Source organism: Carassius carassius, chromosome 38, assembly GCF_963082965.1.
Source record: "Carassius carassius chromosome 38, fCarCar2.1, whole genome shotgun sequence".
Taxonomy (NCBI): domain Eukaryota; kingdom Metazoa; phylum Chordata; class Actinopteri; order Cypriniformes; family Cyprinidae; genus Carassius; species Carassius carassius.
In genome coordinates this window covers 11,632,258-11,658,007 of record NC_081792.1, presented here as the reverse complement: position 1 = coordinate 11,658,007, position 25,750 = coordinate 11,632,258, and the positions used below count along the sequence as shown (strand labels likewise).

The window sequence follows — 25,750 nt, the reverse complement described above, 5'->3', positions numbered from 1 at the left end:
CACATTTTGCCTCTTTTCTATCTTTAAAGCCCCTTAACCCTTATGCACAATTTTTTTTTTTTTTTATATATATATATATATACATACATATATACATCATTTTGTTTGTGTTAATGCAAAAAGCAAACAAAAAGTTTTTTTTTTATTGGAATACTAAAATGTCACCCTCATTGTATAAATCTATTTTACAATTCATTTATTCATTCTTTTGGCAAGGCAACAACATATTTACATTTTTTTTAACAATATACTCAACCTGATGAAACCATTTTCTAAGGTTCTCTGGCCTATAAAGAAAATACTCTATTTTTTTCCTGTTTTCGTCTACTGCTGAAAAAAAAACATGAACAAAAACTAAAAACTAAAATATAAATTGCATATTTATAATTGTATAGATGTATCGGCATCGATGTGAGAGTGTGGTTTGTATGTGTATACTGAATAGTAGTGTATTTCTTTCTTCTTTTTTTTCTGATACTGCAACAAAAAAAAATGCATTAAAATTAACATTGTCACTAATCATTGACGTATACACAACTGTAATAAAGCGAAATAAAGTCTGCTTAGCATTTATATTATGTATATGTATTATGATTATGTAAACAAACTGGCACAAGCTCAAAATACTACAAATTAATGAATTACGTTTATGATCAAGACTGATGTTGGTAACAGGATCTTTGTCAGTGAAAGTGGAATTTTTTTTGTAATATATTACAGGACCTCTCTGTAGCTTTTGAAAATGACGCACAGGGGTTAAACTTTAAACTTATGTTCTTAAATTCTGCAGGCACTCGATGACTTTGTTCATGTAGTCCTCCAGGCACGAGTATGGAGTGAAGCGAAAGTCCACAGTCTGAGCTTAATAAGAGCCCCCCCCCCCCCCCCCCCCCCACCACACACACACAAAACACACAGACCACATGTAAAAGCACTAAAATACACACACTTTTGACACTAACCTCAATCCCTTAACAAAGCTCAAAGAAATGCACTTGAGTGTCATCTAAATAAAGTGACTGACAACTCCTCTGCAGGGTACCTAAAACCAGGGTTGTCAACTCTCACGCATCTGGCGTGACACTCAAGCTTGGACTTCAGCGTGAGACTGATGCTGAAAGCGTGAGTGTCACGCCAGATGCGTGAGAGTTGGCAACCCTGCTAAAACCCAGGATTGGTGCAAACTAAACTGAAATTTACCTGTTAATCCGACTTCATGGTACTGGCCTCAGGTCTACACTCCCACTATAAATGTTGCCAGGAAATATGAAGTGTTGCTTTCTCCTTCCCACTGCAGGGCAGAGGCATCTACTGCAGCATTTAAATGCCTTGAAAGCAACCTCACCACCAGTTCCCCTATTAAAGTCTGCTGCCCAGATCAAACCAAATGAATGCCATTTCCTGCATCTGGCAGACTTCCCTGTATTCAGGCTCTGAAGTGTCCAGTGTCCCCATAACAGCTTCATGGGAGCGAGGTGTCTGTCTGTCAGCTCCTAACAGAAACAGAGGACTGTGGGGAGACCAGGCCAAAAACTGGTCCTGAGCATTCTAACTGAACTATGCAACTGAGACACACATTTAATTTAACTATAAAAAAGTTCTATTTTTGTATTTTGCATTTATATATATTTTGCATATATATATATATATATATATATATATATATATATATATATACACACAATGGAACGATTTACCTAAAGCATGTCGAAATGACAAATAAATTCATGGCATAAACAAATACATGCTGCTTAAACGCGTTTCATTTCTGTTCATCCAGTCTTGCCTCTATTTTCACTTCTCAGTGTTTCGTCACAACATGGCGACGCGCTCGGACGCCAGGCACAAAAACACCGAAATCACACAGGTACTGTCCCTCAACCTACTCACCGCTGAACATTTATTTTAAACATACCACCATTAACATATCTAACACCGAGAAGGGCTTGCTGAACACACGCGAAGGGAGCCAGGAACTGTTAGCCGTAAATGCGTGTGATTTACGAAGGAAGTAGCGTTAGCCCGCTAGCCAACTTACGAGAGCACTCTCAACTCACCTTATCAGAATATTAAAGCTAAACTTTGGGCTCTACAACGGCGACTTGTTGTTATTTATTTCTCTGATATAAAAGTGACGGTAATTATCTCTGTTTTGCAATAGAGTCAAGAGAATAGAAGTGCTGAATGGACGCGCATGTGTGTTGAACGGTGAATGTGGAGTTAGCCTTTATATTTATTAGTGTAATATTAAAGATTTCACAGCGAGATGGTTTTGGGGTTTAATATTGTAAACTTGAGGCTCATCCGGGGTTTGAGTTGCCATATGATTAAACATAAAGATTAATATATGCCTCTAATGTATACAACAACAACAAAACAAAAAAAATTAATTATGCTTGAATGCGTATTTTAACGGTTTAATTTTCATAAGGTTTTGTAGTATAACTGGTCAGTGTTGACGCATTTTCTTTGGCGCAGATTATTAGTTGACACGTGCTTTGAATGAACGCCTCAGTGGTCTTATTTGTTCGTGTCTGAACCCGCCGTTCCCTCTCACTTATTTAGCGTATGCTGGTTTTTAAGTAACTCTCAGGCTGTGGCTCTAAACTAAGTGAAGTTCATGCATTTGAAAAATAAATTGCTGCCTAGGTAGGGAGCCCACTGGGATTGAGACACAGCCTCATGTCTGTCTGCAGCACGTGCTCATCTCTCTCATTCTGAATAGTGGGTTTGCTTTGCACTTGGTTGTGTTTAAAGTTCATATCCAGAGCTATTGCTGGCATCTTTGTGTTGGATGTTGTATGTGTCACTTATATGCAGTGATTCGGCGACTAAGGTCTTTGTCAAGACTACACAATCTCAGCTTGGTTGATTTAGACTCATCTCCTTACACATGTTTTGTGTTTACGCCGTCAGCGTGCTGAAGTCATGGAGGACATCATTGGGGTCTGTGGTCTAGAAGCCAGAGGACTCGTCGAAGGGAGCAGTTCACCTCCGGATGTGGAGACCCCGTCCCAGGATAACGTGGAGGATTTCAGCGGGCTGGTGAGCAGTGAGGAGGAAAGAGGGGAGACGCCTGGAAGGGAGGATAGTAACCTTGACCCCCTCGATGGGGAGTCGGACCCTAACGCTGAGAAAACCAAGGACCATAATGCATTTGGTTAGTGTTCGCCATTCAAGGAATGTTGTTAACTCGCCCTCAAGTTGTTCCCAACCTGCATACATTTATTTTATCTTCTGAATACAAAAGAAGATATTTTGAAGAATGTAGGTAACCAAACATTTTCTGGGTTTCTATCTTTTTTTTTTTTTCTCATACAGTGGAAGTCAGTGGGGACCAACAACTGTTTGGTCATCCACATTCTTAAAATCTTTTCATTTTTGGGTGAACCATCATTTTAATTGGTAGACCTGTTTGTTTTTAGACGAAATGTGTGTGTTTTTTTTGTGATGAGATAACAACAGTGATTTGTCAACAACAGGTTATTCGAAGCATATTTCTTCTTTTGTTGTCATAGGCAAAGAGGTTTTGTTGCTGATGCAGGCGCTTCACACCTTAGCCACCCCAGAAGAAAAACTTGCTGCCCTTTGTAAGAAATATGCAGACCTGGTATGTATTTGGGGCTAGAGAAATTATATTGCACAACAATGGATATTAGGCAATACTTATACTTAATGTCCTTACTGAGAGAGTTCAAACACACAAAAAAATTATTGTATTATTAAAATGTAGTATATTCTTTGTAAAACACTACTCTTTTTTTTTTCCATGCAAAGTAATATACAACTCATGTGGTATGAAAAACTAACAAAAAAAGATTAAAGTTTTGATTGCGTGACTGCAAATGATTTCAGTTGCTGATATTTCAGCGCATCACTAAATACTAATGTGCCCTTCCTCTTGGGACAGCTGGAGGAGAGTCGCAGCATGCAAAAGCAGGTGAAGGTGTTGCAGAAAAAGCAGAACCAGGTGCTGAAAGAGAAGATCCACCTGCAGAGCGAGCACAGCAAGTCCGTCCTGGCACGCAGCAAACTGGAGAGCCTTTGCAGGGAACTCCAGCGCCATAACAAGACCCTGAAGGTAAAGCCACCTGAGCTCACGCACATCCAAGATTTGATTTGAAGATTCGTATTGGCCTTTGTTCAACCAGATAAACATTGTGATGGCAGGAGGAGAACGCTCAGCGGTTCAGGGAGTATGAGGAGCGGCGCAAGGAGGCCACACTGCACTTCCAGATGACACTCAATGAGATTGAGGTCCAGATGGAGCAGCACAACTCGCACAACAGCAAGCTGCGGCTGGAGAACTTGGAGCTGGCTGAGAAACTCCAGAAGCTCATCGAGCAGTACGAGCTCCGCGAGGAGGTGAGGCAACATCTGTCCAATATGTAAAACGCCTGTTATGCTCTGGTTGAGTCCTTCGAGCCCTCAGAGAATTAAGATTTGCAGAGGTTTCATTTGTTGTATACTCCATAAAAACGTCAAGGTGTTTAATCTGTCCATTCATATTGCTTCTAAAATATGAGACAGGACAATGATATTTAATTACGGTTTCATTTCCTGCAGTTTTAAATTTGATTTGCTAAATCCTAAATGGCATGCAGGATATTTTGCATGTTGAGCTCATTCCAAATGTGCAACTTCAGATGAAACCATTATGAGTAATCACATAATCACATGACTCTGTATGAAGGATTAACCATACGTTCACTGCTGTTCAAAAGTTTGGAATAGGTTGTAGTCTAATTTAATATATTTCCAAATATATTTTATTCCTATGATGTCAAAGCTGAATTTTCAGCATCATTACTCCAGTCTTCAGTGTCACATGATCCTTCAGAAATCATTTTTATATGCTGATTTGCTGCTCAAGTAACATTTATTTTTATCATTCATGTTGAAAACATTTCTTTTTTTCAGCAAGGCTAGATTAAATGATCAAAAGTGATAGTAAAGAAATTTATAATGTTACAAAAGATTTCTGTTTCAAATAAAAGCTGTTCTTTGAGCTTTCTATTCAACAATTCAGGATTTCTGAAGGATCATGTTACACTGAAGACTGGAGTAGGGCTGAAACGATTCCTCGAGTAACTCGATTACAAAAAATGATCGAGGCAAATTCCTCTGCCTCGAAGCCTCTTTTAATTTATTTTAAATCTCACGTCAGGTTCTTTCGCAATGATTGTTTTAATGTGACAACGCGTTTACGTCACCCACAAAGCGGAAGGAGACACAAGCGCTGCGTCCGAAATCTCATACTGCATGGAGTCAGCAGTGGTTTGATTTGAGCGCGCGGGCAAACGTAAAGAGAACGTCGTGGCGTGTGTCCATTGCAAGATAGAGCTTGCATACCACAACTAGGGCCCTATGATTTCTGCGATGCAGTAAACGCGGAGGGAATCGCGGAATCCAGTTATAAAAACGGAATTTACAGTTAAACGCAGAATGGCACGGAATTTGCTAAATTTTGAATGAATTAATCAAAAATAGGTCATTGCACTTACATCAAATCACGATATGGACTAATATCTGTAAATATTAAGCCAGAACAGTCTATTTTAATATGAATCCTGCATGTTCTGCGTGTCTGTGTTAATGAATGGAGCAGAAGCACGTCTTCCTTTATAAACACACTGAAGTGTGCGTGACACTCGCAGTGATTTCAGCGTCTGCTGTCTCACTAAATGAGACGTGAACAAATGAACAACATCTCCAGAACTGCTCTGACAGTCACTTCATGAGCATTTGACCATTTGATTTGAGTAAAACTTGCGTCACATCACATACATAGAGCTGTAAAGGTACGTCAACCCGTCAAAATAAAAGTCCTGTTTTAGACCAGTATTTGCCAGAGGTGTATTACTGTTGTTCAGCAGAATGTACATAGCCTACTACTAAAAAAAAATCGAACATAATTTTTGTATTATTATTTTTTAAGGTTTAATCACACAAAATGTCTTCCATGTTTTATTTTTAATAGTAAATAGCAATAGTATTTTAAATAGCAAATTTTTGGTAGAATACTCGATTACTAAAATATTCGATAGCTACAGCCCTAGACTGGAGTAATGATGCTGAAAATTCAGCTTTGCATCACAGGAATACATTTACTTTAAATTGTAGTATATATTTCTGTATTTTTTAAAATATATTTTATTTCAGGTAATAAAAAATTTATTATGGTTTTATTTAACTGTAATAACCTCGGTATGCAGGGTCAAGCAGCAAAACAAACTGTTTTTGTACAGTTAAAATAACTGGAAGCCTCACACATTCAGGTTATAATTGCCCTTATATTATTAAAAAATTAAAAACAAAGTCGATAAGGATATGTTGCAGTTTTCCAAGCGATTGCTCTTTTGAGGAATACTGTCAATGCAACATTTCTCTTTACCCAGCACATCGACAAGGTGTTCAAACACAAGGAACTGCAACAGCAGCTGGTGGACGCTAAACTCCAGAGGACTGCTGAGCTGATGCGAGAGGTGGAGGAGAAACAGCAAAGAGAAAGAGAGTTTGTGAGTATCCTTGTCATAATCCTAATACTGAAGCATTGCCACCTGCAACCATGGAGATCTATAGTACTTGAATTAAGCTATCCTATCCAATAGCATTCCCATTTATCACAGTAGAAGTTGCTTGCTGGTGTGAGAGCTTCTTTGATCTCTTGCACTTGATTTGAGCTAATCACCTGAGCTGTAAATGCCATGTGACTAAACACTCCTGGAGCTGCAGGAAGATGATGCCACCTAGATGCTGATCTGTATTCTCTGTTCAGCTTCTGAAGAACGCGACCGAGTCCAGACATAAATGTGAGCTGATGAAGGAGCAGGAGCATCAGTTAAAGCAGCAGCTCACTCTGTACATGGACAAGTTCGAGGAGTTTCAGACCACCCTCGCCAAGAGCAATGAGGTCTTCACCACCTTCCGACAGGAGATGGAGAAAGTGAGTGTGCAGGAAGTGGTCAACAGAGGTCTCTCAAGCTCACCAAGGCTGCATTTACTTGCTCAAAAATGTAGTAATATTGGGAAATATTATTACAAATTAAAGTAAAGGTTTTCTATTTGAATACATTTTAAAATACAATTTATTCCTGTGATGCAAAGCTGAATTTTTAGCATCATTACTCCAGTGTCACATAATCCTTTTATTAGTAATATAATTCTTATAGGTAAGGGTTTTAATATAGTTGTTCACCTTTACATGATTCCAAATATAACGCTTTCCAACAATGAAATGATCAGACCTGATTGTTTGAAAGACCGTCAAAGTCCAGTGAATATGGTCTCGTTAGTTCCATACGGAATAACCCGCTATTGTTTTCTGACGTTAATCAGATGACAAAGAAGATCAAGAAGCTTGAGAAGGAGACCACACTATGGAGGACCAAATGGGAGACCAACAACCAGACTCTACTGCAGATGGCAGAAGAGGTGAGAGGAGGAATAGACCTAGTGTTTTTAGACATGCAGTATTTTCTAAATTCAGGTTTTTTTTGTTTTTTGTTTTTTATGGTTGTAGTTTTAATTTCAGTTAAAGTTAACTTAAACTGCAATTAACCCTGATTCACAAGTCATTTTAACCATAGAAATCAAAAACCTCCTTCGTGAACTGATGGATCTGAAATGCTGATTCTCTTGCTGGTTTTAGGCCTACAAACTGTAGCACGCCTCATTAATAAAGTTCAGCAAGCATGTATAGTTCAGCAAAGTCTTATAAATAAGAGATGGGTCAAGACTTTGTACATACACGCTACTGTTTCAGGGTTTTTTGTTCATCTTGTTGAAAGATATCTCTTATGCTCACCAAGGTAAAACATTATAAAACATTAGAAATATTATTACAATTTAAAATAACTGTTTTCCATTTTAAAACATAATTCTTTTGATGCATAGCTGAAATTTCAGCATCATTACTCCAGTCTTCAGTGTCACATGATCCTTCAGAAATCACTCGAATATGCTGATTTACTGCTCAAGAAACATTTCTTATTATTGTCAGTGTTGAAAACAGTTGTGCAGCTATGATACATTTTTTCAGGTTTCCTTGATGAACGTAAAGTTCAAAAGAACAGCATTTATATAGAAATAAATCTTCTGTGACAAATAAACGTCTTTTGTAAATTTGATTTTAATTTTGATTATTTTAAATGTCTTTACTGTCACTTTTAGGGTTGGTTATCATTTGAAGTGTATCAAATCTGATTCTGCTTATCGATTCCCAGTTTCAATTCTAGTGTGGTTACATTTTTCCCCCCAAACATTTAGAAATCAAACATTTCTCTTTTCTGCAAAACATTGTTGCAACTGAATACCTTGAACAAAAATTTGACTCGATTAAAAACTGTTTGTGTGCAAAATAGACCTGCACAATTCTAAAAAATAAATTGAGATTTTTATTTATTTTATTCATGAATTATTATTTTTTTTTTTTACAAAAATAACATGTAATTTATGAATGAATTATTCAATGGCTCACTTAAGATTTACTTGTTTCATTATTAGAAGAATCTGTGTTTTTGAATGAATCTCTTGAATGATTCAACGACAAATTAATTTTCAACAACTCCTTTTTCGCCACCTACTACTGGCACAACGCAATCGATAAATCTTTATTTGATTGAAGGTGATTTACTCACACGTCAAAGGCTTAACAGCTGAATTGTTATCATCTAAGAAAGATCACGTTGGTGTTTGAATCGTGTTTGCGATTTTTAAAACGATATTTAATTAAAAGTGATTTGTCATGTTGGTGGGTACACCTCTCTTGCAACATGTTAGCTTATCACAAATATTATACCTAGCAGTTATTTGCTGACGATCGCAAGTGTAGCAGAACACTGGAGCGCTTAGAATAGAGAGGACGGTCCTGGCAGATCACCGATTCGGGTCCTCACAGATGAAAAAACAAGAAAAGATGCTCACACAGGAATTGATAGGCGGAATTGGAATTGCTTCCCAATCCCAGTTGCTTTGGATCAATTAACATTTATTTTCATTTTTATATTAAAGAATCTGTTTTCAAGTTGCTCTTTTTGCCTGTCTCTAAGAAAACAGTGCGAGACAAGAATTACAAGGCCCTCCAAGGGAAACTGGAGAGACTGGAAAAGCTTTGCAGGGCCCTGCAGAGAGAACGCAACGACCTGAACCAGAAACTCTGTGACCTTCAGGGCCCAGCGAAAGATCCTGAGGAAGAAGGTACAGGACCCCCTGACCCTCAGCCGCAGGGGCTCAACCCAGAGATGGAGAGAGAGGTGGAGGGTTTGGAGCCCGAGACAGAGAAACTCAGGCTTCAGCCTGAGGAAGTGGGCTCCACAACATCCAGACAACTCATTGGCGACTGAGCCTGGCCTTCCTTTCTTTCTTTTTTTGTGGAGGTATATATTTTTGTCTAATAATTATCATAAAATTTAGTGAGGAAAAAGCAGGACATTAGTGAAGATGCTAACTGCTCTATACTTTGGTGGAAAGCACTTTTTACTCCCTGTTTTCTATAATAATGTATTTTCGTAGGAAATGGTCATGTGGTCTCGGACGGCGTCCGTGCAGCTTTGTTTCATATGTTTTTCTTTTTTCTCCCCCTTTCTCTGCTCAGCTGTGCTGTGCTTGCACGCTTTTCGTTTCTCTTTAATAAAATGTAGCTCTTCGCTCTGACCTCTAGAATCTGAATAAATCATTTCGGATGCAAATAGTGTTAAATATTGCTATTTTAAAATAACTGTAACTAGTCCACAAGGCAGTCCAGCTCTAGATGACCAGATAACCTTGAGACTTGAGAAACAGGGCATTAATAACATTGAAGATACATTAACACACTCAACTACTCATTGGCACTTTGAGTCCAAGCCAAGACTGGTCCATGACAAGGATGCCTCGCCTTTAAAGGAAGATGCATGTCTTATAAATAAGAGAAGGTCAAGACTCCTCACTGCCTGGGACTGGTCTTCATATGGGAATCTGATTAAGGGCTAGTTTGACTTTGAAAAGGCTGCTACATCTCCAACAGTTATGTGAAATACTAAGACAGGGTCGAACAGTCTCACACCACTGAAGTTGAAGAACTTTCTATGGGAGGGACTTTTATGTTATATGACAGACGAAGAGAAAGCATCTTTACCAGCAGGAAAATGTGTCACATGCATTTATATATTGTTAAAAGTTCATGTCAGCTTCGCAAGCCCTTTTATTTAATAGACAGGGTAGTTGTTTTTGTTGGATCGGGATTTCCAAGCCACCTAAAGCCAGGCACCCATTGGATTACGCAACTGAACTTATCAAACTGTAAAATTTATCTGCTTTTTACCAAAATTATATCATTGACTGACGTCAATTTAAAAAAACCCTCTTTTTATTGATTTTTTACATTTCTTAATTTACATTTTTTTCAATAAGGACACATTGTTTGCTGAAAGGGTGAGATTTGTTTCATTGTCCTGATGCTGCTGTTAATTATTCCTGATGACAGCTGTTGTTTTAATTGGATTTGTTTGTGTGTGTGGTTTTTTTTTATTTTTATTTTTATTTTATTATTATTTTTCTGGTAGTTCACCCCAAAATATCATAAATTGTCACCCTCATGTTGGTCCAAACCTGTATGTCTTTTTTCTTCTGTGGAGCACAAAAGAAGATATAAAGACTATTTCTACTGTCTGTATGAAAGCTAGTGGGGTTCAAAACAACATCGGACCCCATTGATTTTCATAGTTAGGACAACAAAAAAAAAATTCTTTGTCATACAGGTTTGGAGCAACATGAGTACATGTCAGAATTTCCAGTTTTGAGGTAAACAACCATTTAAAAAAAAAAGTTTTTATCTAAAATGTACAGGTCGCATTTTCACTCTTTAACTGAACACAAAACGGACTAAAATTCTATATTTTTGAAAGGGGCCTTGATGTGTTTGATACTGAATATGCTGAATGAGTTCTCGCTTTCCTTTTTGGACTTTGTAATGAACATGAATAAAATGTCTGTAATTCAATGCTAAAATGTTCAGAAGAGCTGCAAACATTCTCAATACTGCTAATGTGAAACTATGTTGAGAACTGAAGTGATGAATGTAGAAGTTACCATGTCTAAACATGGCCACACTGGGTCTAGAAACACTCGCACCTCAGGTCCATCACAACATCTGGCTCTGTTCATGTCCTGATCTGAACCTCTGATGCTAACCAGTCTTCTGAATAAAACAAAACACATCCAGCGTTTTCATTCAACGTGCAATGAATATGATCATACTTTTTGTAAAACTAATCCCATTAATCGTGTCTTGTAATGGATGGATGGCAAAGTGACAAGTGTAGGACAAGCCTGTGCTGTTCATTAGAAACATGGGCTGAATGTGTTTAAACTTGCCAAAGTGTAAAACTCGACAGAATTGAAAGGTAGACCTTCACCAGCTTCCCCAAATTTTGCATAACAATGTTAATGTTCATTTCAAGAACATCTCCGCCCTTAATTTGCATGGATTTCCTCATAACGGTTTCACCTCACTGTCAAATATTTTATGATCTCTGCAGAAGTTAAGGTTTGTGAGCATTTATTTTGACAAATACATCTGTAATTGGGGTTAAGGTTTGTTTTGTTTTTTGGCAATGCCCCAGTTTGATTCTCAGGTTATGCAAGAAATCTACCTCTTCAGGTAAGACGTACTGTGAAAGACGCTCGAGACCTTTTCTTTCTCCCCCAGCTCAGCCCGTGACCCCTCTGATTGTACAACGCTCTTGTAGTTCTGTCTTGCTTTTCAATAAAAAATTTTGTAGAATTTTCCTTACTGTGTCATACCTTGTTTCACAGCGTCTTCACATGTCCAGATACAAAAAGTAGATATGCACCGGTATTTCAGCAACTGAAAATGTATTTAGTCAACATTTGAAGTGGATCAAAAGAGTTCATCATTGTCCTAAGAGAAGAACGCATTTTGGTTTTAGGACAACTTTGATGAAAGGTTTCGATCCACTTCAAATGTTGAAGATGAACAAAATTCAGCAAGTTTGCAACATTTTACAATTTTTCACATATGCACACATAAACAGAAATAATAAATGTAAAAAACAAAGGATGAAATTAAAATTAAAGGCCATCAACGTAAGTTAAATCCATTTAACATAAATACAGTTCTTTCTGATAATTATTGTTTTTATAAACTTTACAGATTCTAAATAAACTTTAAAGGCTGTTTGAAAATGTGAAAAAAAAAATTGGCTTTCAGTAACTCAATTCGGCCCAATGTATATAACCTTTTCTACAAAAGCAAATCCATAATATATACACAGACACACACATATATATATATTTTTTTTTTTTGAAAGTCAGTTGAAATGTGTCTTTCACAGGATATATTCTGTGAACAATTTCGACTGATAATACTTTCCAAAAATTGACCCCACACAAATGAGGGAGAAAATAAGGGACCCCAAACAAATTTTGATGGAAGAGAAGCGATATTAACAGATAGAGAAGTAATTGACGGATAATTCATTAAATCAAATTTATCTAAAAACAAATGTTTGGAGACCTTACTTCCTACAGTGTTACTATAAGTACCCTGATTTCTGAGCAGAGAAAGAGTGGAGGGCTGAAGTCATTTTTTGACTGCCTCTGTGTCTATTTCGTGCAGCCAAACATAACATGTCACTGTGTGAAGGACACTAGTGCTATGGAAGCCTGTTTCCAACACTGAAAAAAATAAAAATAAAGGTAATTGCGACTTTTTATCTCAGATTTTTTAGATTGAAACTCACAGTTGTGAGTTATAAAGTCAGGATTGCGAGAAAAGAACTAAAAAAAAAGTGAGATAAAAAGTCACAACTACCTTTTTTCTTTTTTCAGTGGTGGAAACTACTTCCATACTAGTGCTGAATTAACAATAAGGATTTCTCGTTTTTAATTACTGATATGCAATCTTAAATCAAAATAAGTTTTGTGCTTTGCTTCTTATGTGAAACAAAGTCTCAGGTTTAAAATTCTGATAATTTTATCACAAAGCACAAACAAACAATAAATGTAGTTTTGTTGCCTTTAATGTGCCATGGCAGATCGCTGTAGCGCCTCAGTTCAAGCGGCACATTAACCGATCACTACTCTTTACTGCTAGTTATAGCATGAAATAAACACGAATGATCATCAGAATGTATGTTGAAGAAAACCGAACATCTTACTGAAATGTCTCATGTCTAATGTAATCAATCAGTGTTTCAAATACAGGAAGATGTCAGTAAAACAGCTTGTAAACAATGTCACGTTACATTTAACACAGAAAAGCCTTTCAATGACAAACTCGTTTGTTAGCTAAATGTTTTTTTTCCAGTACAGCATTTTGCAAAATACATGAATCACATTACAAAATTGTTCGATTTTTACTTCACCCGTTGTCTTCATTATTTCAACAACAAATAGTAGAAATAATTTGATTATTAAAAAGTTAACATAAAAACAGCCTTATGCTTTTTATTTAAAGTTCATATAAAGTTTATATTTTAGTGTTGATTATTCAATATTTATATTCGGTTTTGGCTTTTGACAGTGCATCCTGAATTTTGTTTTTTTGACCCAGGGTTTTCATTTTTGGTGCATCACTAATAAAAAGTACTATTTGATGAGCTCTTTTTGACAAGAGTAACAAAACAGAAAAATCTAACTGTTGATCTGTACTTTATTTTCAACAACTGAAGTACAGACCGTTATCAACAATTTAGGAATACAAAATCATTTTAAAAGTTATTACAAAAGATTTATTGCAAATTGACATCAGGTTTATGCACGAAAAGTAAAACTGTGATAAGCCACACCAGGCCGTAACTTCTCAGAAGTGATTGAATAAGTGGTGCAGTCTTTTTCCAAACCATCTGAGGCCAAACTTCTCTACCGCAATGGATGAGGGGTGAACCTTTTAGAAAAGTGTCTACAGAAGGCATGTATTGAGCAGGAAGTAAGAGGATAGATTTTACTGAATAATACTGCAAAGCAAAAGCTGAGAAGTAAGAAGGGTTGTAGATCTTTAATAAGATCAGTTAAGACACCTGTCCCTCCAGCTCTGACGCAGGGGTGTCTGGCTCTTTATCATTGTAAATGTTCTCAGCCTACACAAGATAAGTTCAGTCGGAGATTATGACATTAATACAATATCAAACTGAATCAAAAACTACAAATCACTCCACTTCATTAGTGACTTTCATTCCTAAAGGAAAGTAAATCTTTAAAGTGTTGCTGCACTTACCATCTGCCATACTTGCATAATGTTGTCCTCTGACACAGAACAGATTACCCAAGGTTCATTTGGGTTCCAGGAGAAATCTGAGATCTTAGCTGTGTGCCCACCATGAATGAACTGCCAAAAAAAAATAAATCCAAGTAATTATCCTAGTCTCCTCTATTCTGTTATTATATCCATACTTTTATTGCTGTTGTAAAATATGTGAGTGGATGTTATAAAGTTGATACTTAAAGGTGCTGTGTGTAGGATTGACACCGAGTGGTTGAACTAGGTATTGCAGTCCAAATTCAAAATATTGACCCCTCCTCAGACTTGGCACACACACAGGTTGCCAGATTAATGACACCAACAGGAACGAGCGCACTGGACAATAAATGAAATTAAATACGCTGTGTTTTACAGCATCTGGCAATCCAGGATGCCGAAATACAATTGGGTAAACTGCCAGTCGGCGGGTTTCACAAACCAAACCAAAGACATTTTCAAAGGAGAATAACTGACCGTAGCATTGTTTTTCAGATAAACAAGTATGTTAACTTGGCATGTTTCTTGAATATCTGCAAATATATTATGGTATTGTTATGCTTTAGTAGAATCAAAAACTTACATACAGCATTTAAAAAAAAAGAGTGTTTCTACAGGAGCAGTAGTACCATTTATTAAATTGTGCTGATTTACAACTAAACGTCAAATATTTAATATTTATAATACATACACATTTTGTTGTTGTTGTTGTTGTAAGACATTAATACTTTTTATTCAGCAAGAACACATTCAACTCAACTGAAAAGTGACAGTATACTGTAACTAAAGATATTTCTAATTTTTTTTATTCATTAAAGAATAAATAAATGCAACCTTGGTGAGCATAAGAGACATCTTTCAGAAATTATTATTAAAATTTAAAAAAGAATTATTGATCAATATATATATATATATATATATATATATATATATATATATATATATATATATATATATATATATATATATATATATATATATTCATTCATTGTTACATAAACATTTAACCTCTTACATAAAAGCTGCAGTCTTATCATGTGTTTTTGCTGAAGTATTGAAACGGTTGAATATTTTTTAGTATTGAAAAAGCTAAATATTTTCAGCAAGTCCTTCTTTACTCACCAGCAGCTCAGGTGGCCCGTCCTCTGCATCCTCCGCAGACTGCTCTTCTCCGATTTTACTGCAGGACATACATGTAACAATACAGTCAATATACCTTTAAGGCATTTGTGGATCTAAACCCAGTTAGTACAATAAATAGTTCACAATAACATCAGGGATAGTTCACTCAAAAATAAAAAAAAATTACCCCATGATTTACTCACCCTCAAGCCATCCTCGATGTATATGTCTTTCTTTTCTTAATATATATAAAAATTCCTGGCTCTTCTAAGCTTTATAATGGCAGTGAATGATGGTCGAGATTTTGAAGCAAAATAAAAGTGCATCCATCTATCATAAAAAGTCTAAGAAAAAAATATCCATATTTAAAACTTTATAAACTGTAATCTCTAGCTTCCGCTAACTTTCCTATGTGCGTTCACGAGAGTGTGGAAGAGCGAAGTAAAATAAAACACCGGTCACAAGAGAGAGCAAAATAAAACACCGGTCACAAGTTAGAAGTGCAAAACAAGGTTTTATGAAGAAAAATGTCGGAGACCGTTTTCCTTTGCCATAAGCAAAACTATCATTTTCTCACTGCAGCTTACACTATGCTTACTCTCTTGTGAACCTGCGTAGTAGGACAGTTAGTGGATAGATTTAATTATGGATATTTTTCTTAATGCATCAATTCACTTCAGAAGGCCTTTTTTTAACCCCTCGGAGCCATGTGGAACACTTTTTATGATGGAAGGACAGACTTTGGGGGAAGTCGTGGCCTAATGGTTGGAGAATCGGACTCGCAATCGAAGGGTTGTGAGTTCGAGTCTTGGGCCGGTAGGAATTGTGGGTGGGGGGAGTGCATGTACAGTGCTCTCTCTACCCTCAATACCATGACTTAGGTGCCCTTGAGCAAGTCATCGAACCCCCAACTGCTCCCCGGGCGCCGCAGCATAAAAAATGGCTGCCCACTGCTCCGGGTGTGTGTTCACAGTGTGTGTGTGTTCACTGCTCTGTGTCTCAATGATACTAAACTAGCACTGCGTTGATGTGAGATCTCTCACATGGTCGTCTGATGCACTGAGCAAGTTTCCACTCAGGTTGGGGTTCCAGGACAAACCGTATCCCTCCTTCTGATGCCCCCGCAGTCTCAGGTCTGGACTACATTCTCCACTGGGGTCTGCAAACAGACAACTCACGTTTATTATTCCAAGCGAGTGTATTCATGCATCGTTTAATATAAGGCTGCAACAAGTGATCAATAATGATCAACAAATCTGTCACTTTACACTCGAGAATAATGCATTACTATGGACAAAACAAAAATTCCAGACAGTGAGCTTCTGTGGGTCCTAAGCTGTCCTAAACATAAGTTTCGTATTAAGCTTCAAACAAACTAGTATTAATTAGTAGTAAATATTTATGTAAAGCAGCTTGCCCTGTTAGGTGCTCTGGCAGACACGTGTCGAGTCTCCATTAAACTTCATAGACTTTAGTGAACAACACCGACAAAGTGCAGCAGAATAAGAATTTTGTTGGACGTTAAACGTATCAAGTACAAATGCATAATAATAAACAGATGAGTGAAAATTTAGCTTTTGTTTTTCTTTCTTACTTTAGGCAAGGTTTTTTTGCACCATGTTTGGAACAGTCCACATGCATCCACTAAATTGTTTTTTTATAGCTTTCAGTTTGCAATTTTTTTTGTAGGACAACACTGAGCAGAATAGCGTTTTACTTTTTAAATAAAACGTCGACACCAAAAGTTGGATTTTTATGAATCAAATTAATCAAAGGCATCATCAGCCAAATATATTATGAAAATAATTGTTCTTTGCATAATTTACCTGGCTTCTTTGGAGAAACTGAAAAACACTGGGTTTCATGCACTAAGAGTGTGTAAGCATTCAGTTTTGCACAAAATCCCCATGCAATGGAGACAACAAGAACAAATCATTGTTCACCAATAACTTTCCTCCTAAATGTACAAAGAATAAAACCGCATGTACATAAAAATCAAATACTGTGGGGGCCATATAATGATATAAAATCTAAAATATTTTATCATTTACAGTGAATGAGTTAGAAAAGCTCTGTTATAGCTTGGTTTCTGTGTACAAAAATGCATGCAGAGCTCTATAATCTGGGTTTACTCGAGGGTCTTTCATCTTTCAGATGAGAGCGTCATGTGTTTTCTGAGAGTGACGAACGGCTGTAAAGGACAGGTTGTGCTGAAAGCCCTTATAAGATGTTTTTTTTGCAAACGGCAGACCTCATGCACTCGGTAACTCATATTGCAAATTCACTGGAATTAGGACAAGGTTAAAAACTATTTAATGTTTGTATGCACCTGTTGTGAATTAGGCAGATTTTGTTTTGTGGGACGATCTTCTGCGTGTAAATAATCCAGACAGTTCATTAGTGAATGAGACCCACTGACCTGGCTTGGATGGGTGTTTGGTGTAGTCAAACACAAGCACGTCTGAAGTGGGGGTCTTGGTGGCGATGATGCAGGGGTTTTGTGGCATGTATCTGGCTCTGTTCACTTCTCCTTCATGGTTGATCTTAATTTCAATTTCGATCTTTCCGCTCACCGATCCAAACCCTCCAAACTCTGGGAAAAATTATATACATTAATAATGTCATTAATAATGTCCAACGTCTGATCTCTGTTCCAGTTACATCAACTTTACTTACAGCTCATCTGTTTGTCTCATTCAGCTGAACAAAAAAATAAAATGTACAGTTACATTTGGTATTAAAGGGATAGTTCAGCCGAAAGTCAAATCATTTACTCACCTTCATGAGACTTTTTGAAACACAAATTAAGATATTTTTTAATGAAGCCAGAGCACCTCCACTGAAAGTCCATTTAAACAAAACATTGATGCTTCAATACGTTAATAAAGAATTAATATGAATTAAACTGTTTAATCCAAGTCTTCTGAAGAGACACAGCTGTTTTTCATGATGAACAGATATAATATAGGCTTTTATTCACATATAAAGCACATCAAATATGGAAAAGCGGAAGCTCAAACATGCTTGCTTTTTTCATATGGATTGCTTTCATGTCTGAACTATCCCTTTACAGTCCTCTCGGGTTATAAATGCTAAATACAGACAAAAACAAGATCCAGTCCACAGTCTGAGATTGTTGAAAATGCATCATATTTGTGAAATGATTCCCTCTCTTTCATCAACTGACGTCCTGATCATACCTGCTGAAGAAACACGCACAAAATTACAATTTTAATATGACGACTTCAGCGTGAACAAGAATATTAAGGGTCATCTGTTAAGGGTCCGATCAGCTCTTACCTCCTTTCTCACTGTCATAGTGGGATGCGTCGAACTGAGCGTCATCATTAGGGATCTGAACACTGGCGATAACCAAGTGGTTCTGCTCATCTGATGTGTGTGTGCCCAACACCAGCCGATGAACCACGTAGTCCTTTCCCTCAGGCCTACACAGGGATAGACAATCAATTATAGTCATGTTATGTTCAGAAGATGGAATGGTTTTTTACTGGTTTACCTGTTGACATCAGGAAGCCACTGCACTGTTAGACTGGGCCACTCGAGTGCATGTGTCATGACTAGATCGTACAGGAATGGTGTGTTTTTCTTCCAGATCTTGTATTCCTCATTTATGACTCTCTCCTCCACTGCATCATCGTACACTGAGAAAAGAAAACAGATGGATCAATTCGGGACAAACGCATCCAAATGAACACATTTAATTATAACTGCCTTGTGGGTTGCTGTATTGTCATATAAAGCAGAAACTAAAATGTTACTTGATCTAGCAGTTACACTGCAGCATTTGAATGATGGAGGGAAGACAAGAACAACAAAAGTTCAACCTGCTTTGATAAATTATTAAATAATATCAGTAGTTTAAACTTAAGTGAACCGTTAGCATTTGGGAAAAATGGCGTATAGTTTGTGACATTTAGGGTCAATATGTGGGTCAAATCCATTAGCAGTTTAGGCTAAAGCTAACAAACTCTGACAAAACTAAAAATAATGCACGCTATTCACTACGTGGAAACTTTACCTTCTTTGTCTGCCATTTCGGCGTCTTTTTTGCGGTGTAGCCACTGAATGAACAATGGGGTTTACAGCCAAAAAGCCAGAAATAACAGCTCAGTTTGCAGGGGTTTACTGTCCGATTCCCAAGCGAGTCGTGGTTCTGAACCGATTCTTTTTATGATTCGGTCAAACCGATTCATCAGTTCACTGAACACGTGACGCAAGCTTGAGCAGGGGCGCCGACTCTCAATTAAAGTGACATCACACTTTTCACAAAAAGTGCATGTCTAGTGTGTGTTCCTTTAACAAGAATTGGAGTATGGCAGAAAAAAAATTAAGATTTATCTAAAATTATCTAGTTTAGGTGTGAAACTAGGTTTTTCCAAACATGGGCTCATCAAGGAACTACAGTAGGTTAACGAATTTAATGAAAAGCTAATAATTAAAATTTAAATGAATAATTTCAAAAGCAATCAAAATAAAGCACTTACTAAAAAATTTATTTGTTTTCCATCTTGTCATGTGACCATTAACCAACGTCAGAGAACCGTGAATATGCACATTATGCAAATGATGGCCTCCAAATAAATATATTAGTTGAAAGATATTCCCTGGGCATTACTGCATTACATGTAAATAAGAAATAATGTGAATGTGTGCATTTTAATGTGTCTGAAAGAAAAAAAAGCATTCCGAAGACATAGTAATAGATGGTTGAAAAACCTACTGAGTGATAACTCAAATACACATTAATGTGTTCATCACTAGTTGATTCAGTGTTGAAACACTTATTTAAATAATATGCTGTGTAGCCACCTGAACATTGTTGGTCTTTGTTTCAATGTCCACAAAACTGGACGTTTTTCTGAATGTATATAAGCCATAAGCTATTTTAGAAAGGAAAATTAGAAAGATTTGAGTATCAATAAATTATGAATCATTTAATTTTATTACAAGTACTTAATTTTTGAAATCTGATTATGTACTACAGATTACATGTAATCAGTTACTACCTTAAAGTAATTATTATATAGTGATTTTTTTCATAAAATCAAGAATGGAAAATGTCTATGTGTGAATACTTTAAAATTGTCATGAAAACACAGGCATGTTTTAAAATATCTAAACTTAAAAAGCAATACAAATCTACGCAACTGTTAAATATGTGCAATGCTTTTTTCTCAATTTTTTCCATTTCCCTTTCCATTTTTATATAACCCTGTCAAGTTTGGGTAGGTTATATGTATTTTTGTTTTTTTTTCAATTAGTTTGAAAATAAATAGATGACTGCTTAGTCAGAACACTACATTTTTTATCATCATCATCGTCATAGGCATCAATACTGGGAACAACGATGAAACTTTCTGTTGCACTGATTTATTATTCAAGTTTCCTTTATTCTAGTTTTCACAATACAATTGGGGTGCTTAATTTTAACGAGTCGTCCAAAATGAACCGATTCGCTGGAGTGACTTCCTCGTGCGAATCTGAGCATGCGCGTTAACGCTTTCAGAGCACGACGATAAAAGTGATGTCATCTCTGCGCGCGTCTGGAATGATTGCTGGGAAATGTGTTGTCTTTATCGAGAGCTTTTGCTGTCTGAGTTACTTGCGAAATGTGTAAATAATGGTTTAAAATGACGGACGATAACTGTTGCTCGTGTCAGACGCGTGACTCTGAGAGTCAGATAGATGAGTCTGAAACTGCTTCTGTTGTGCTCAGGTGTTGTATGAAGGGTTTATTCTGGAGCTCTGTAAAAATTAAAATGCATACTTAAACTGTTTATTTATCACTCTTTATTTAATCTCTTTTAGTCAAAAACAACGACGGGTTGTTCTTAAACGAGAGCGAAGGAAAAGGAAACGTCAAACTATTGCCAAATTAAGAGAAGCTGGTAATTTATATTTTGATTATATCTAACGTTAAAGTGAATTTACGAAATTTTTGTTATTTATGTGTGTGTTTGTGTGTGTGTGTGTGTGTATACACACACACACACGCATATACCATGCATGAATGTATGTAATGTATATAAAAGTGTGTGTGTCTGTACATATATTTGTATATATATATTTCATGCATCTTTTTCAGCTCTAGATCATTCAAAAAATGAGGAGCACCAAACTGAAGATGAGGAAGAACAGACGGTTGATGATCAGAGGTTTGTCAGTAGTTCAGTATAAGCTATTGTTAATAGTGATTAATATTCGGACAAACTTCCAATATATTACACTGTTAATCTACATGTAATCTAGTGAGCGATTACACCAGGAATGGCTGGAGAGAGAAAGAATTGCACAGGAAGAATTCGAGCTGAAGAGAGCGAGAGAAGAGGCAGCCCAAAAGAGAAAGGAGGAAGAAGAGGCGAGTAATCTAAAGTTACATGTGTCACTGTAACATTAAATCCATATCATTCTCATATACATATAATATATACATATAATTCTCCAATATCTGCTTTTGTGTCCTTATGTAACCACAGAAGAGAATCAGAGAGGAATGGGAGGAGCAGCAAAGGAAAGAAAAAGAGGAGCGGGAGCAGAAGGAACAGGAGAAGAGAGAGAGAGAGGTGATCCCTGCACTGGGAGGATAAAGATGCAGATGTCTACATATATCCTCTATTGCTCTTACACATTATACCAACATCAGACATCTAAACATCTCATGCTTCCTGAGACAAATCAGCCTTTAAAGGCTTCCAGTCTTGTGCCATAAATCTGTGTTTCATATGTATAGTGTGTAATATTGTTTGTTTAGCAGAATATTATTGTCTTTATTTCCTTAACTAAGATACACAAAAATGATTTAGAATGCAGCAAGTGTCCACTTCCAGTGAAGAACATGTATCTTTTCATGTCACTTGGGTGTTATAGTGATAATGTTGCTTATTGATGTTACAGAAGAGAATATCATTATTATGTGCTGTAAACCAGGGATTCTTAGTTATTACTACTTTATTTAAAAAAAAAAAAAAGATCACTAATTTTTCTTCTATGTAATTTTATTTTAATAGTAACCCACTTGTGCAGCATTTGGCAAAAAAAACAATTGGGATTAATTACATTTTGTTAATGTTTTATGCCTTCTCTTGATTGCCAGTTTTTTTAATAAATTTGTATGAAATCACAAATACAGGAATATTTAAGCATTAATATTAATAAAGCAGAAAACATAGAAATTAATAAATAATACAACATTTCATGTTATTGTAATATTAGGTATTAAAATATTAACATTTTACTAATTTTAGTTATTGTTAAATTGTATGTTTGTGCTCTCAATTAATTAGACATGCTTTTTTATAACTACATTTTCATTTAACCATGCATAAGCACATACAAAATACAGATAACTTCAGTCGATACTGTACAAATTATCTGACAGATTGTCTTAACTAATTCTGACAGACATGTGCTTGCACACCACAGAATTTCACCCGCCATACTGTGTATGTTTGCACCATTTATAGGAAGCTGTACAGAAAATGCTGGATCAAGCAGAGAGTCAGGTAACATCTTGCTTTCCATGTCAAATGTAAGTTGGAAAATGCAGTTTTTTATAATAATGAAATCCTAAAAAGTCTCCATTATTTTGGTGCAATTAGCTGGAAAATGGTGGTCCTTGGAAAAACCCTGATGCCCCAAAGGATTTTGGAACTGAAAAGGACAAGGCAAACTGCCCCTTCTTCCTTAAAACGGGTGCTTGTAGGTTTGGAGACCGGTACGTATTTATTAAGCTGCTGTTTCCAAGGAGTTTGTCACAGGGTTCTGACGGTCAAAATTACAGTTATGGTCAGGTTTTTGTTTTTAATGATATATTTTTTTTTTAACAGGTGCTCCCGAAAGCATGAGCACCCAGCATCCAGCACCACTCTGATGGTGAGGGGGATGTTTGTGACATTCGGGATGGAGCAGAGCAGACGGGATGACTACGACACTGATGCCAGTCTTGAGTACAGCGAGGAGGAAATGCACCAGCAGTTCCTGGATTTCTATGAAGACGCTCTGCCAGAGTTCAAGAACGCAGGGAGGGTGCTGCAGTTCAAGGTCATTTAAATGAAAGACCTAAAAATCATCAACATAATGGAAACGACACATTTAAATAGAATGCAATGTTTAAATCATTGTTATTATAGCCAACTTAAACTGAAACTTAAATTAAAACCATCCGAAAAAAGTTTACTTGAAATAAAAATGTTGTTGTAAAGATTGGTGTAAAATAACTCAAATTAAAACTTAAATAAAATTTTATAATAACTATATAGACATAGACAAAAAACAATTACTGAAACTACAATTAAATTAAAAGAACGGACTCAAAATAATAGCATTTAATGGTACTAAAATAACACTGGTTTAAAATTAATTTTTTGATAATTTTTTTTAAAACATTAAATGATTTAAATAAATTAAGGTTATATTAAATCAATAGATGTGAAATAGTTTCTAATTGCATGCCGAAATCAAATTCATAAATAAACAAAAAATTAATCAATCATCATTATTTTCCCATATTTTAATAGGTGAGCTGCAACTTTGAACCTCACTTGAGAGGGAACGTTTACGTTCAGTATGACACGTAAGTCCAGTCTTATTATATTAGACACAATGCTGCAGAGGAGAAGTATTTTATTTTGATATGTCTGTTTATATGCCTGCAGAGAGGAGCAATGTAGAGAAGCGTTCATGATGTTTAATGGCCGCTGGTATGCTGGAAGACAACTGCAATGTGAATTCTCCCCAGTAACTAGATGGAAAACAGCCATATGTGGTAAGAAAAACAAAATAGTCAGTCTAAATAAAAAACTATTTTTCTCAATCTTTAAATAGAAGTTTCTTCATTTGATCACTATTCTTGACCTTTCTTTATGTATGTCTTATATAGTTATATTATTTTTCTTACGTTCTCAGGTCTTTTCGACAGACGTAAATGTCCAAAGGGGAAACACTGCAACTTCCTCCATGTGTTCAGGAACCCAGACAATGAATTCTGGGAGGCAGACCGTGATCTTCATATGTCCCCTGATCGCACTGGAGGCTTTTCTAGTCGCCATTTGGGCAGTAGAGATGGAATGTGGTCCCAGCGTGGAAATAGTCCTGTGCACTCATCCCAGCGTAGGAGGACAGATCGAAGGAGCCACAGCCGTGAGCGGTACAGTTACAGGGGAAGGCGGAGTCGTAGCCGAGAGAGGCGGAGTCGAAACTGTGAAAAGCGGAGTCGTAGCAGAAGCAGAGAGAGAAGGAAATCACAGCAATCAATGACAAGAAGATCAGCGTCTCAGAGAGAGCAATCCAGAAGGAGCAGGAGCCGATCCCACAGCAGAGAGAGGTTGAAGCAAGGCGAATGTACATCAGCAGACGTGAGAAGCCAGATATCAAAATCAAACAGCCCAGAACAGGTGTCCAAAAACGGATCTGTGAAAAGGAGGAGTCATAGGAAGGAAAGCCAAAGCCCTGACAACTCCGATCGAATGGATGCACATCACCACAAGCACTCTAAAAAAAGCAAGAAGAAGAAAAAGGGCAAAAAGAAACGCAAACGAAAGAAGAGTAAATCACGCAGCTCAAGCTCAGAGTCTGATGAAGACTCCCGGAATGAGGAGTGTGATGAGATGCCGTCTAAATCACAAACTCCTGCTGATGAATGTACAGCAGTGGTGGCATCCAGCACAGGATCACCAGAGGATACAGCAGAGACTACAAATTTGGAGGGTTGTCATCCAGAAGAGGACACTGATTGTGTGATAGATGCTACCAAATCTGATAGCACCACACAGTCTGGATAGATACATAAATATACATAAACTGTTTCTGTTGTCAGAAAGCAGCTGTTGTTATTTTAGCTTGCATGACAAAATGCCTAGGTTCCCGATGTTGCCTATGAATACATTGCCTGTACATTTTTAATTAAATCTAGTGTTTTCTAAAACCTTGTGAAAAGCGTTGATTATAGAAATGATATTTTCTTCTTTTTCACTGAGATGCTCGAAGACATTATGTGGGTGAGCGTTAATGCTGCGACATAACGTAAGTAGCAGCAGATATTTACTTCCATGTTGCGACGTTCATCAGAGTGAAACAGATTATTGATAAAGAAAAAAAACGTACAGTGTGGACTGATTCTGTCCATCAGTTGTGAATTTCACAAATCATTGGAGAAGTCTTGCATATGTCACCAGAAAGACATCTGACGTTCCAATTATGACATTTTTATTAAAAAGTATGAGCTCAAAAAGTACATTCAATGTTTGCATTCATTAATTGTTCACAATAAGGTAATTAACCTTTTCAAAAATGAAAACTCAAGTTGAGTTTCTTTCTTCTGTTGAACATGAAAGCAGATATTCTCTATAATGCTGGTAACCAAACAATTGT

At 36.6% G+C, this 25,750-nt stretch overlaps 3 protein-coding genes across 4 annotated transcripts; 2 read left to right on the top strand and 1 right to left on the bottom strand.

Annotated features, from left to right (window-relative positions):
- Positions 1-1,701: 1,701 nt before the first annotated feature.
- txlng (taxilin gamma) lies at positions 1,702-10,377 on the top strand. Of its 2 annotated transcripts, none has more exons than XM_059529157.1 (9): positions 1,702-1,867; positions 2,917-3,160; positions 3,519-3,610; positions 3,911-4,081; positions 4,171-4,365; positions 6,399-6,518; positions 6,779-6,946; positions 7,339-7,434; positions 9,051-10,377. In XM_059529157.1, the coding sequence occupies exons 1-9, from the start codon at positions 1,745-1,747 to the stop codon at positions 9,342-9,344; spliced, it is 1,503 nt and encodes a 500-aa protein (XP_059385140.1). In that variant the 5' UTR covers positions 1,702-1,744; the 3' UTR covers positions 9,345-10,377. The 2 variants fall into 2 exon arrangements, with proteins under 2 accessions (XP_059385140.1, XP_059385141.1); XM_059529158.1 differs by lacking the exon at positions 1,702-1,867 and adding an exon at positions 1,914-2,137.
- A 3,259-nt stretch (positions 10,378-13,636) lies between these two features.
- Positions 13,637-19,553, bottom strand: LOC132118967 (histone-binding protein RBBP7-like). The gene is made up of 8 exons (XM_059528716.1): positions 19,401-19,553; positions 18,879-19,023; positions 18,662-18,807; positions 17,781-17,954; positions 16,382-16,520; positions 15,362-15,419; positions 14,219-14,329; positions 13,637-14,081 (listed from the first exon to the last, which is right to left on the bottom strand). Exons 1-8 carry the CDS (start codon positions 19,414-19,416, stop codon positions 14,013-14,015), a joined length of 858 nt encoding a protein of 285 aa, XP_059384699.1. The 5' UTR covers positions 19,417-19,553; the 3' UTR covers positions 13,637-14,012.
- Positions 19,554-20,905: 1,352 nt separating this feature from the next.
- zrsr2 (zinc finger (CCCH type), RNA-binding motif and serine/arginine rich 2) lies at positions 20,906-25,304 on the top strand. Its single transcript, XM_059529156.1, has 11 exons — positions 20,906-21,098; positions 21,191-21,270; positions 21,468-21,537; positions 21,632-21,740; positions 21,859-21,945; positions 22,846-22,884; positions 22,981-23,096; positions 23,209-23,422; positions 23,899-23,954; positions 24,037-24,146; positions 24,287-25,304. The coding sequence occupies exons 1-11, from the start codon at positions 21,013-21,015 to the stop codon at positions 25,159-25,161; spliced, it is 1,842 nt and encodes a 613-aa protein (XP_059385139.1). The 5' UTR covers positions 20,906-21,012; the 3' UTR covers positions 25,162-25,304.
- The last annotated feature ends 446 nt before the right edge of the window (positions 25,305-25,750 follow it).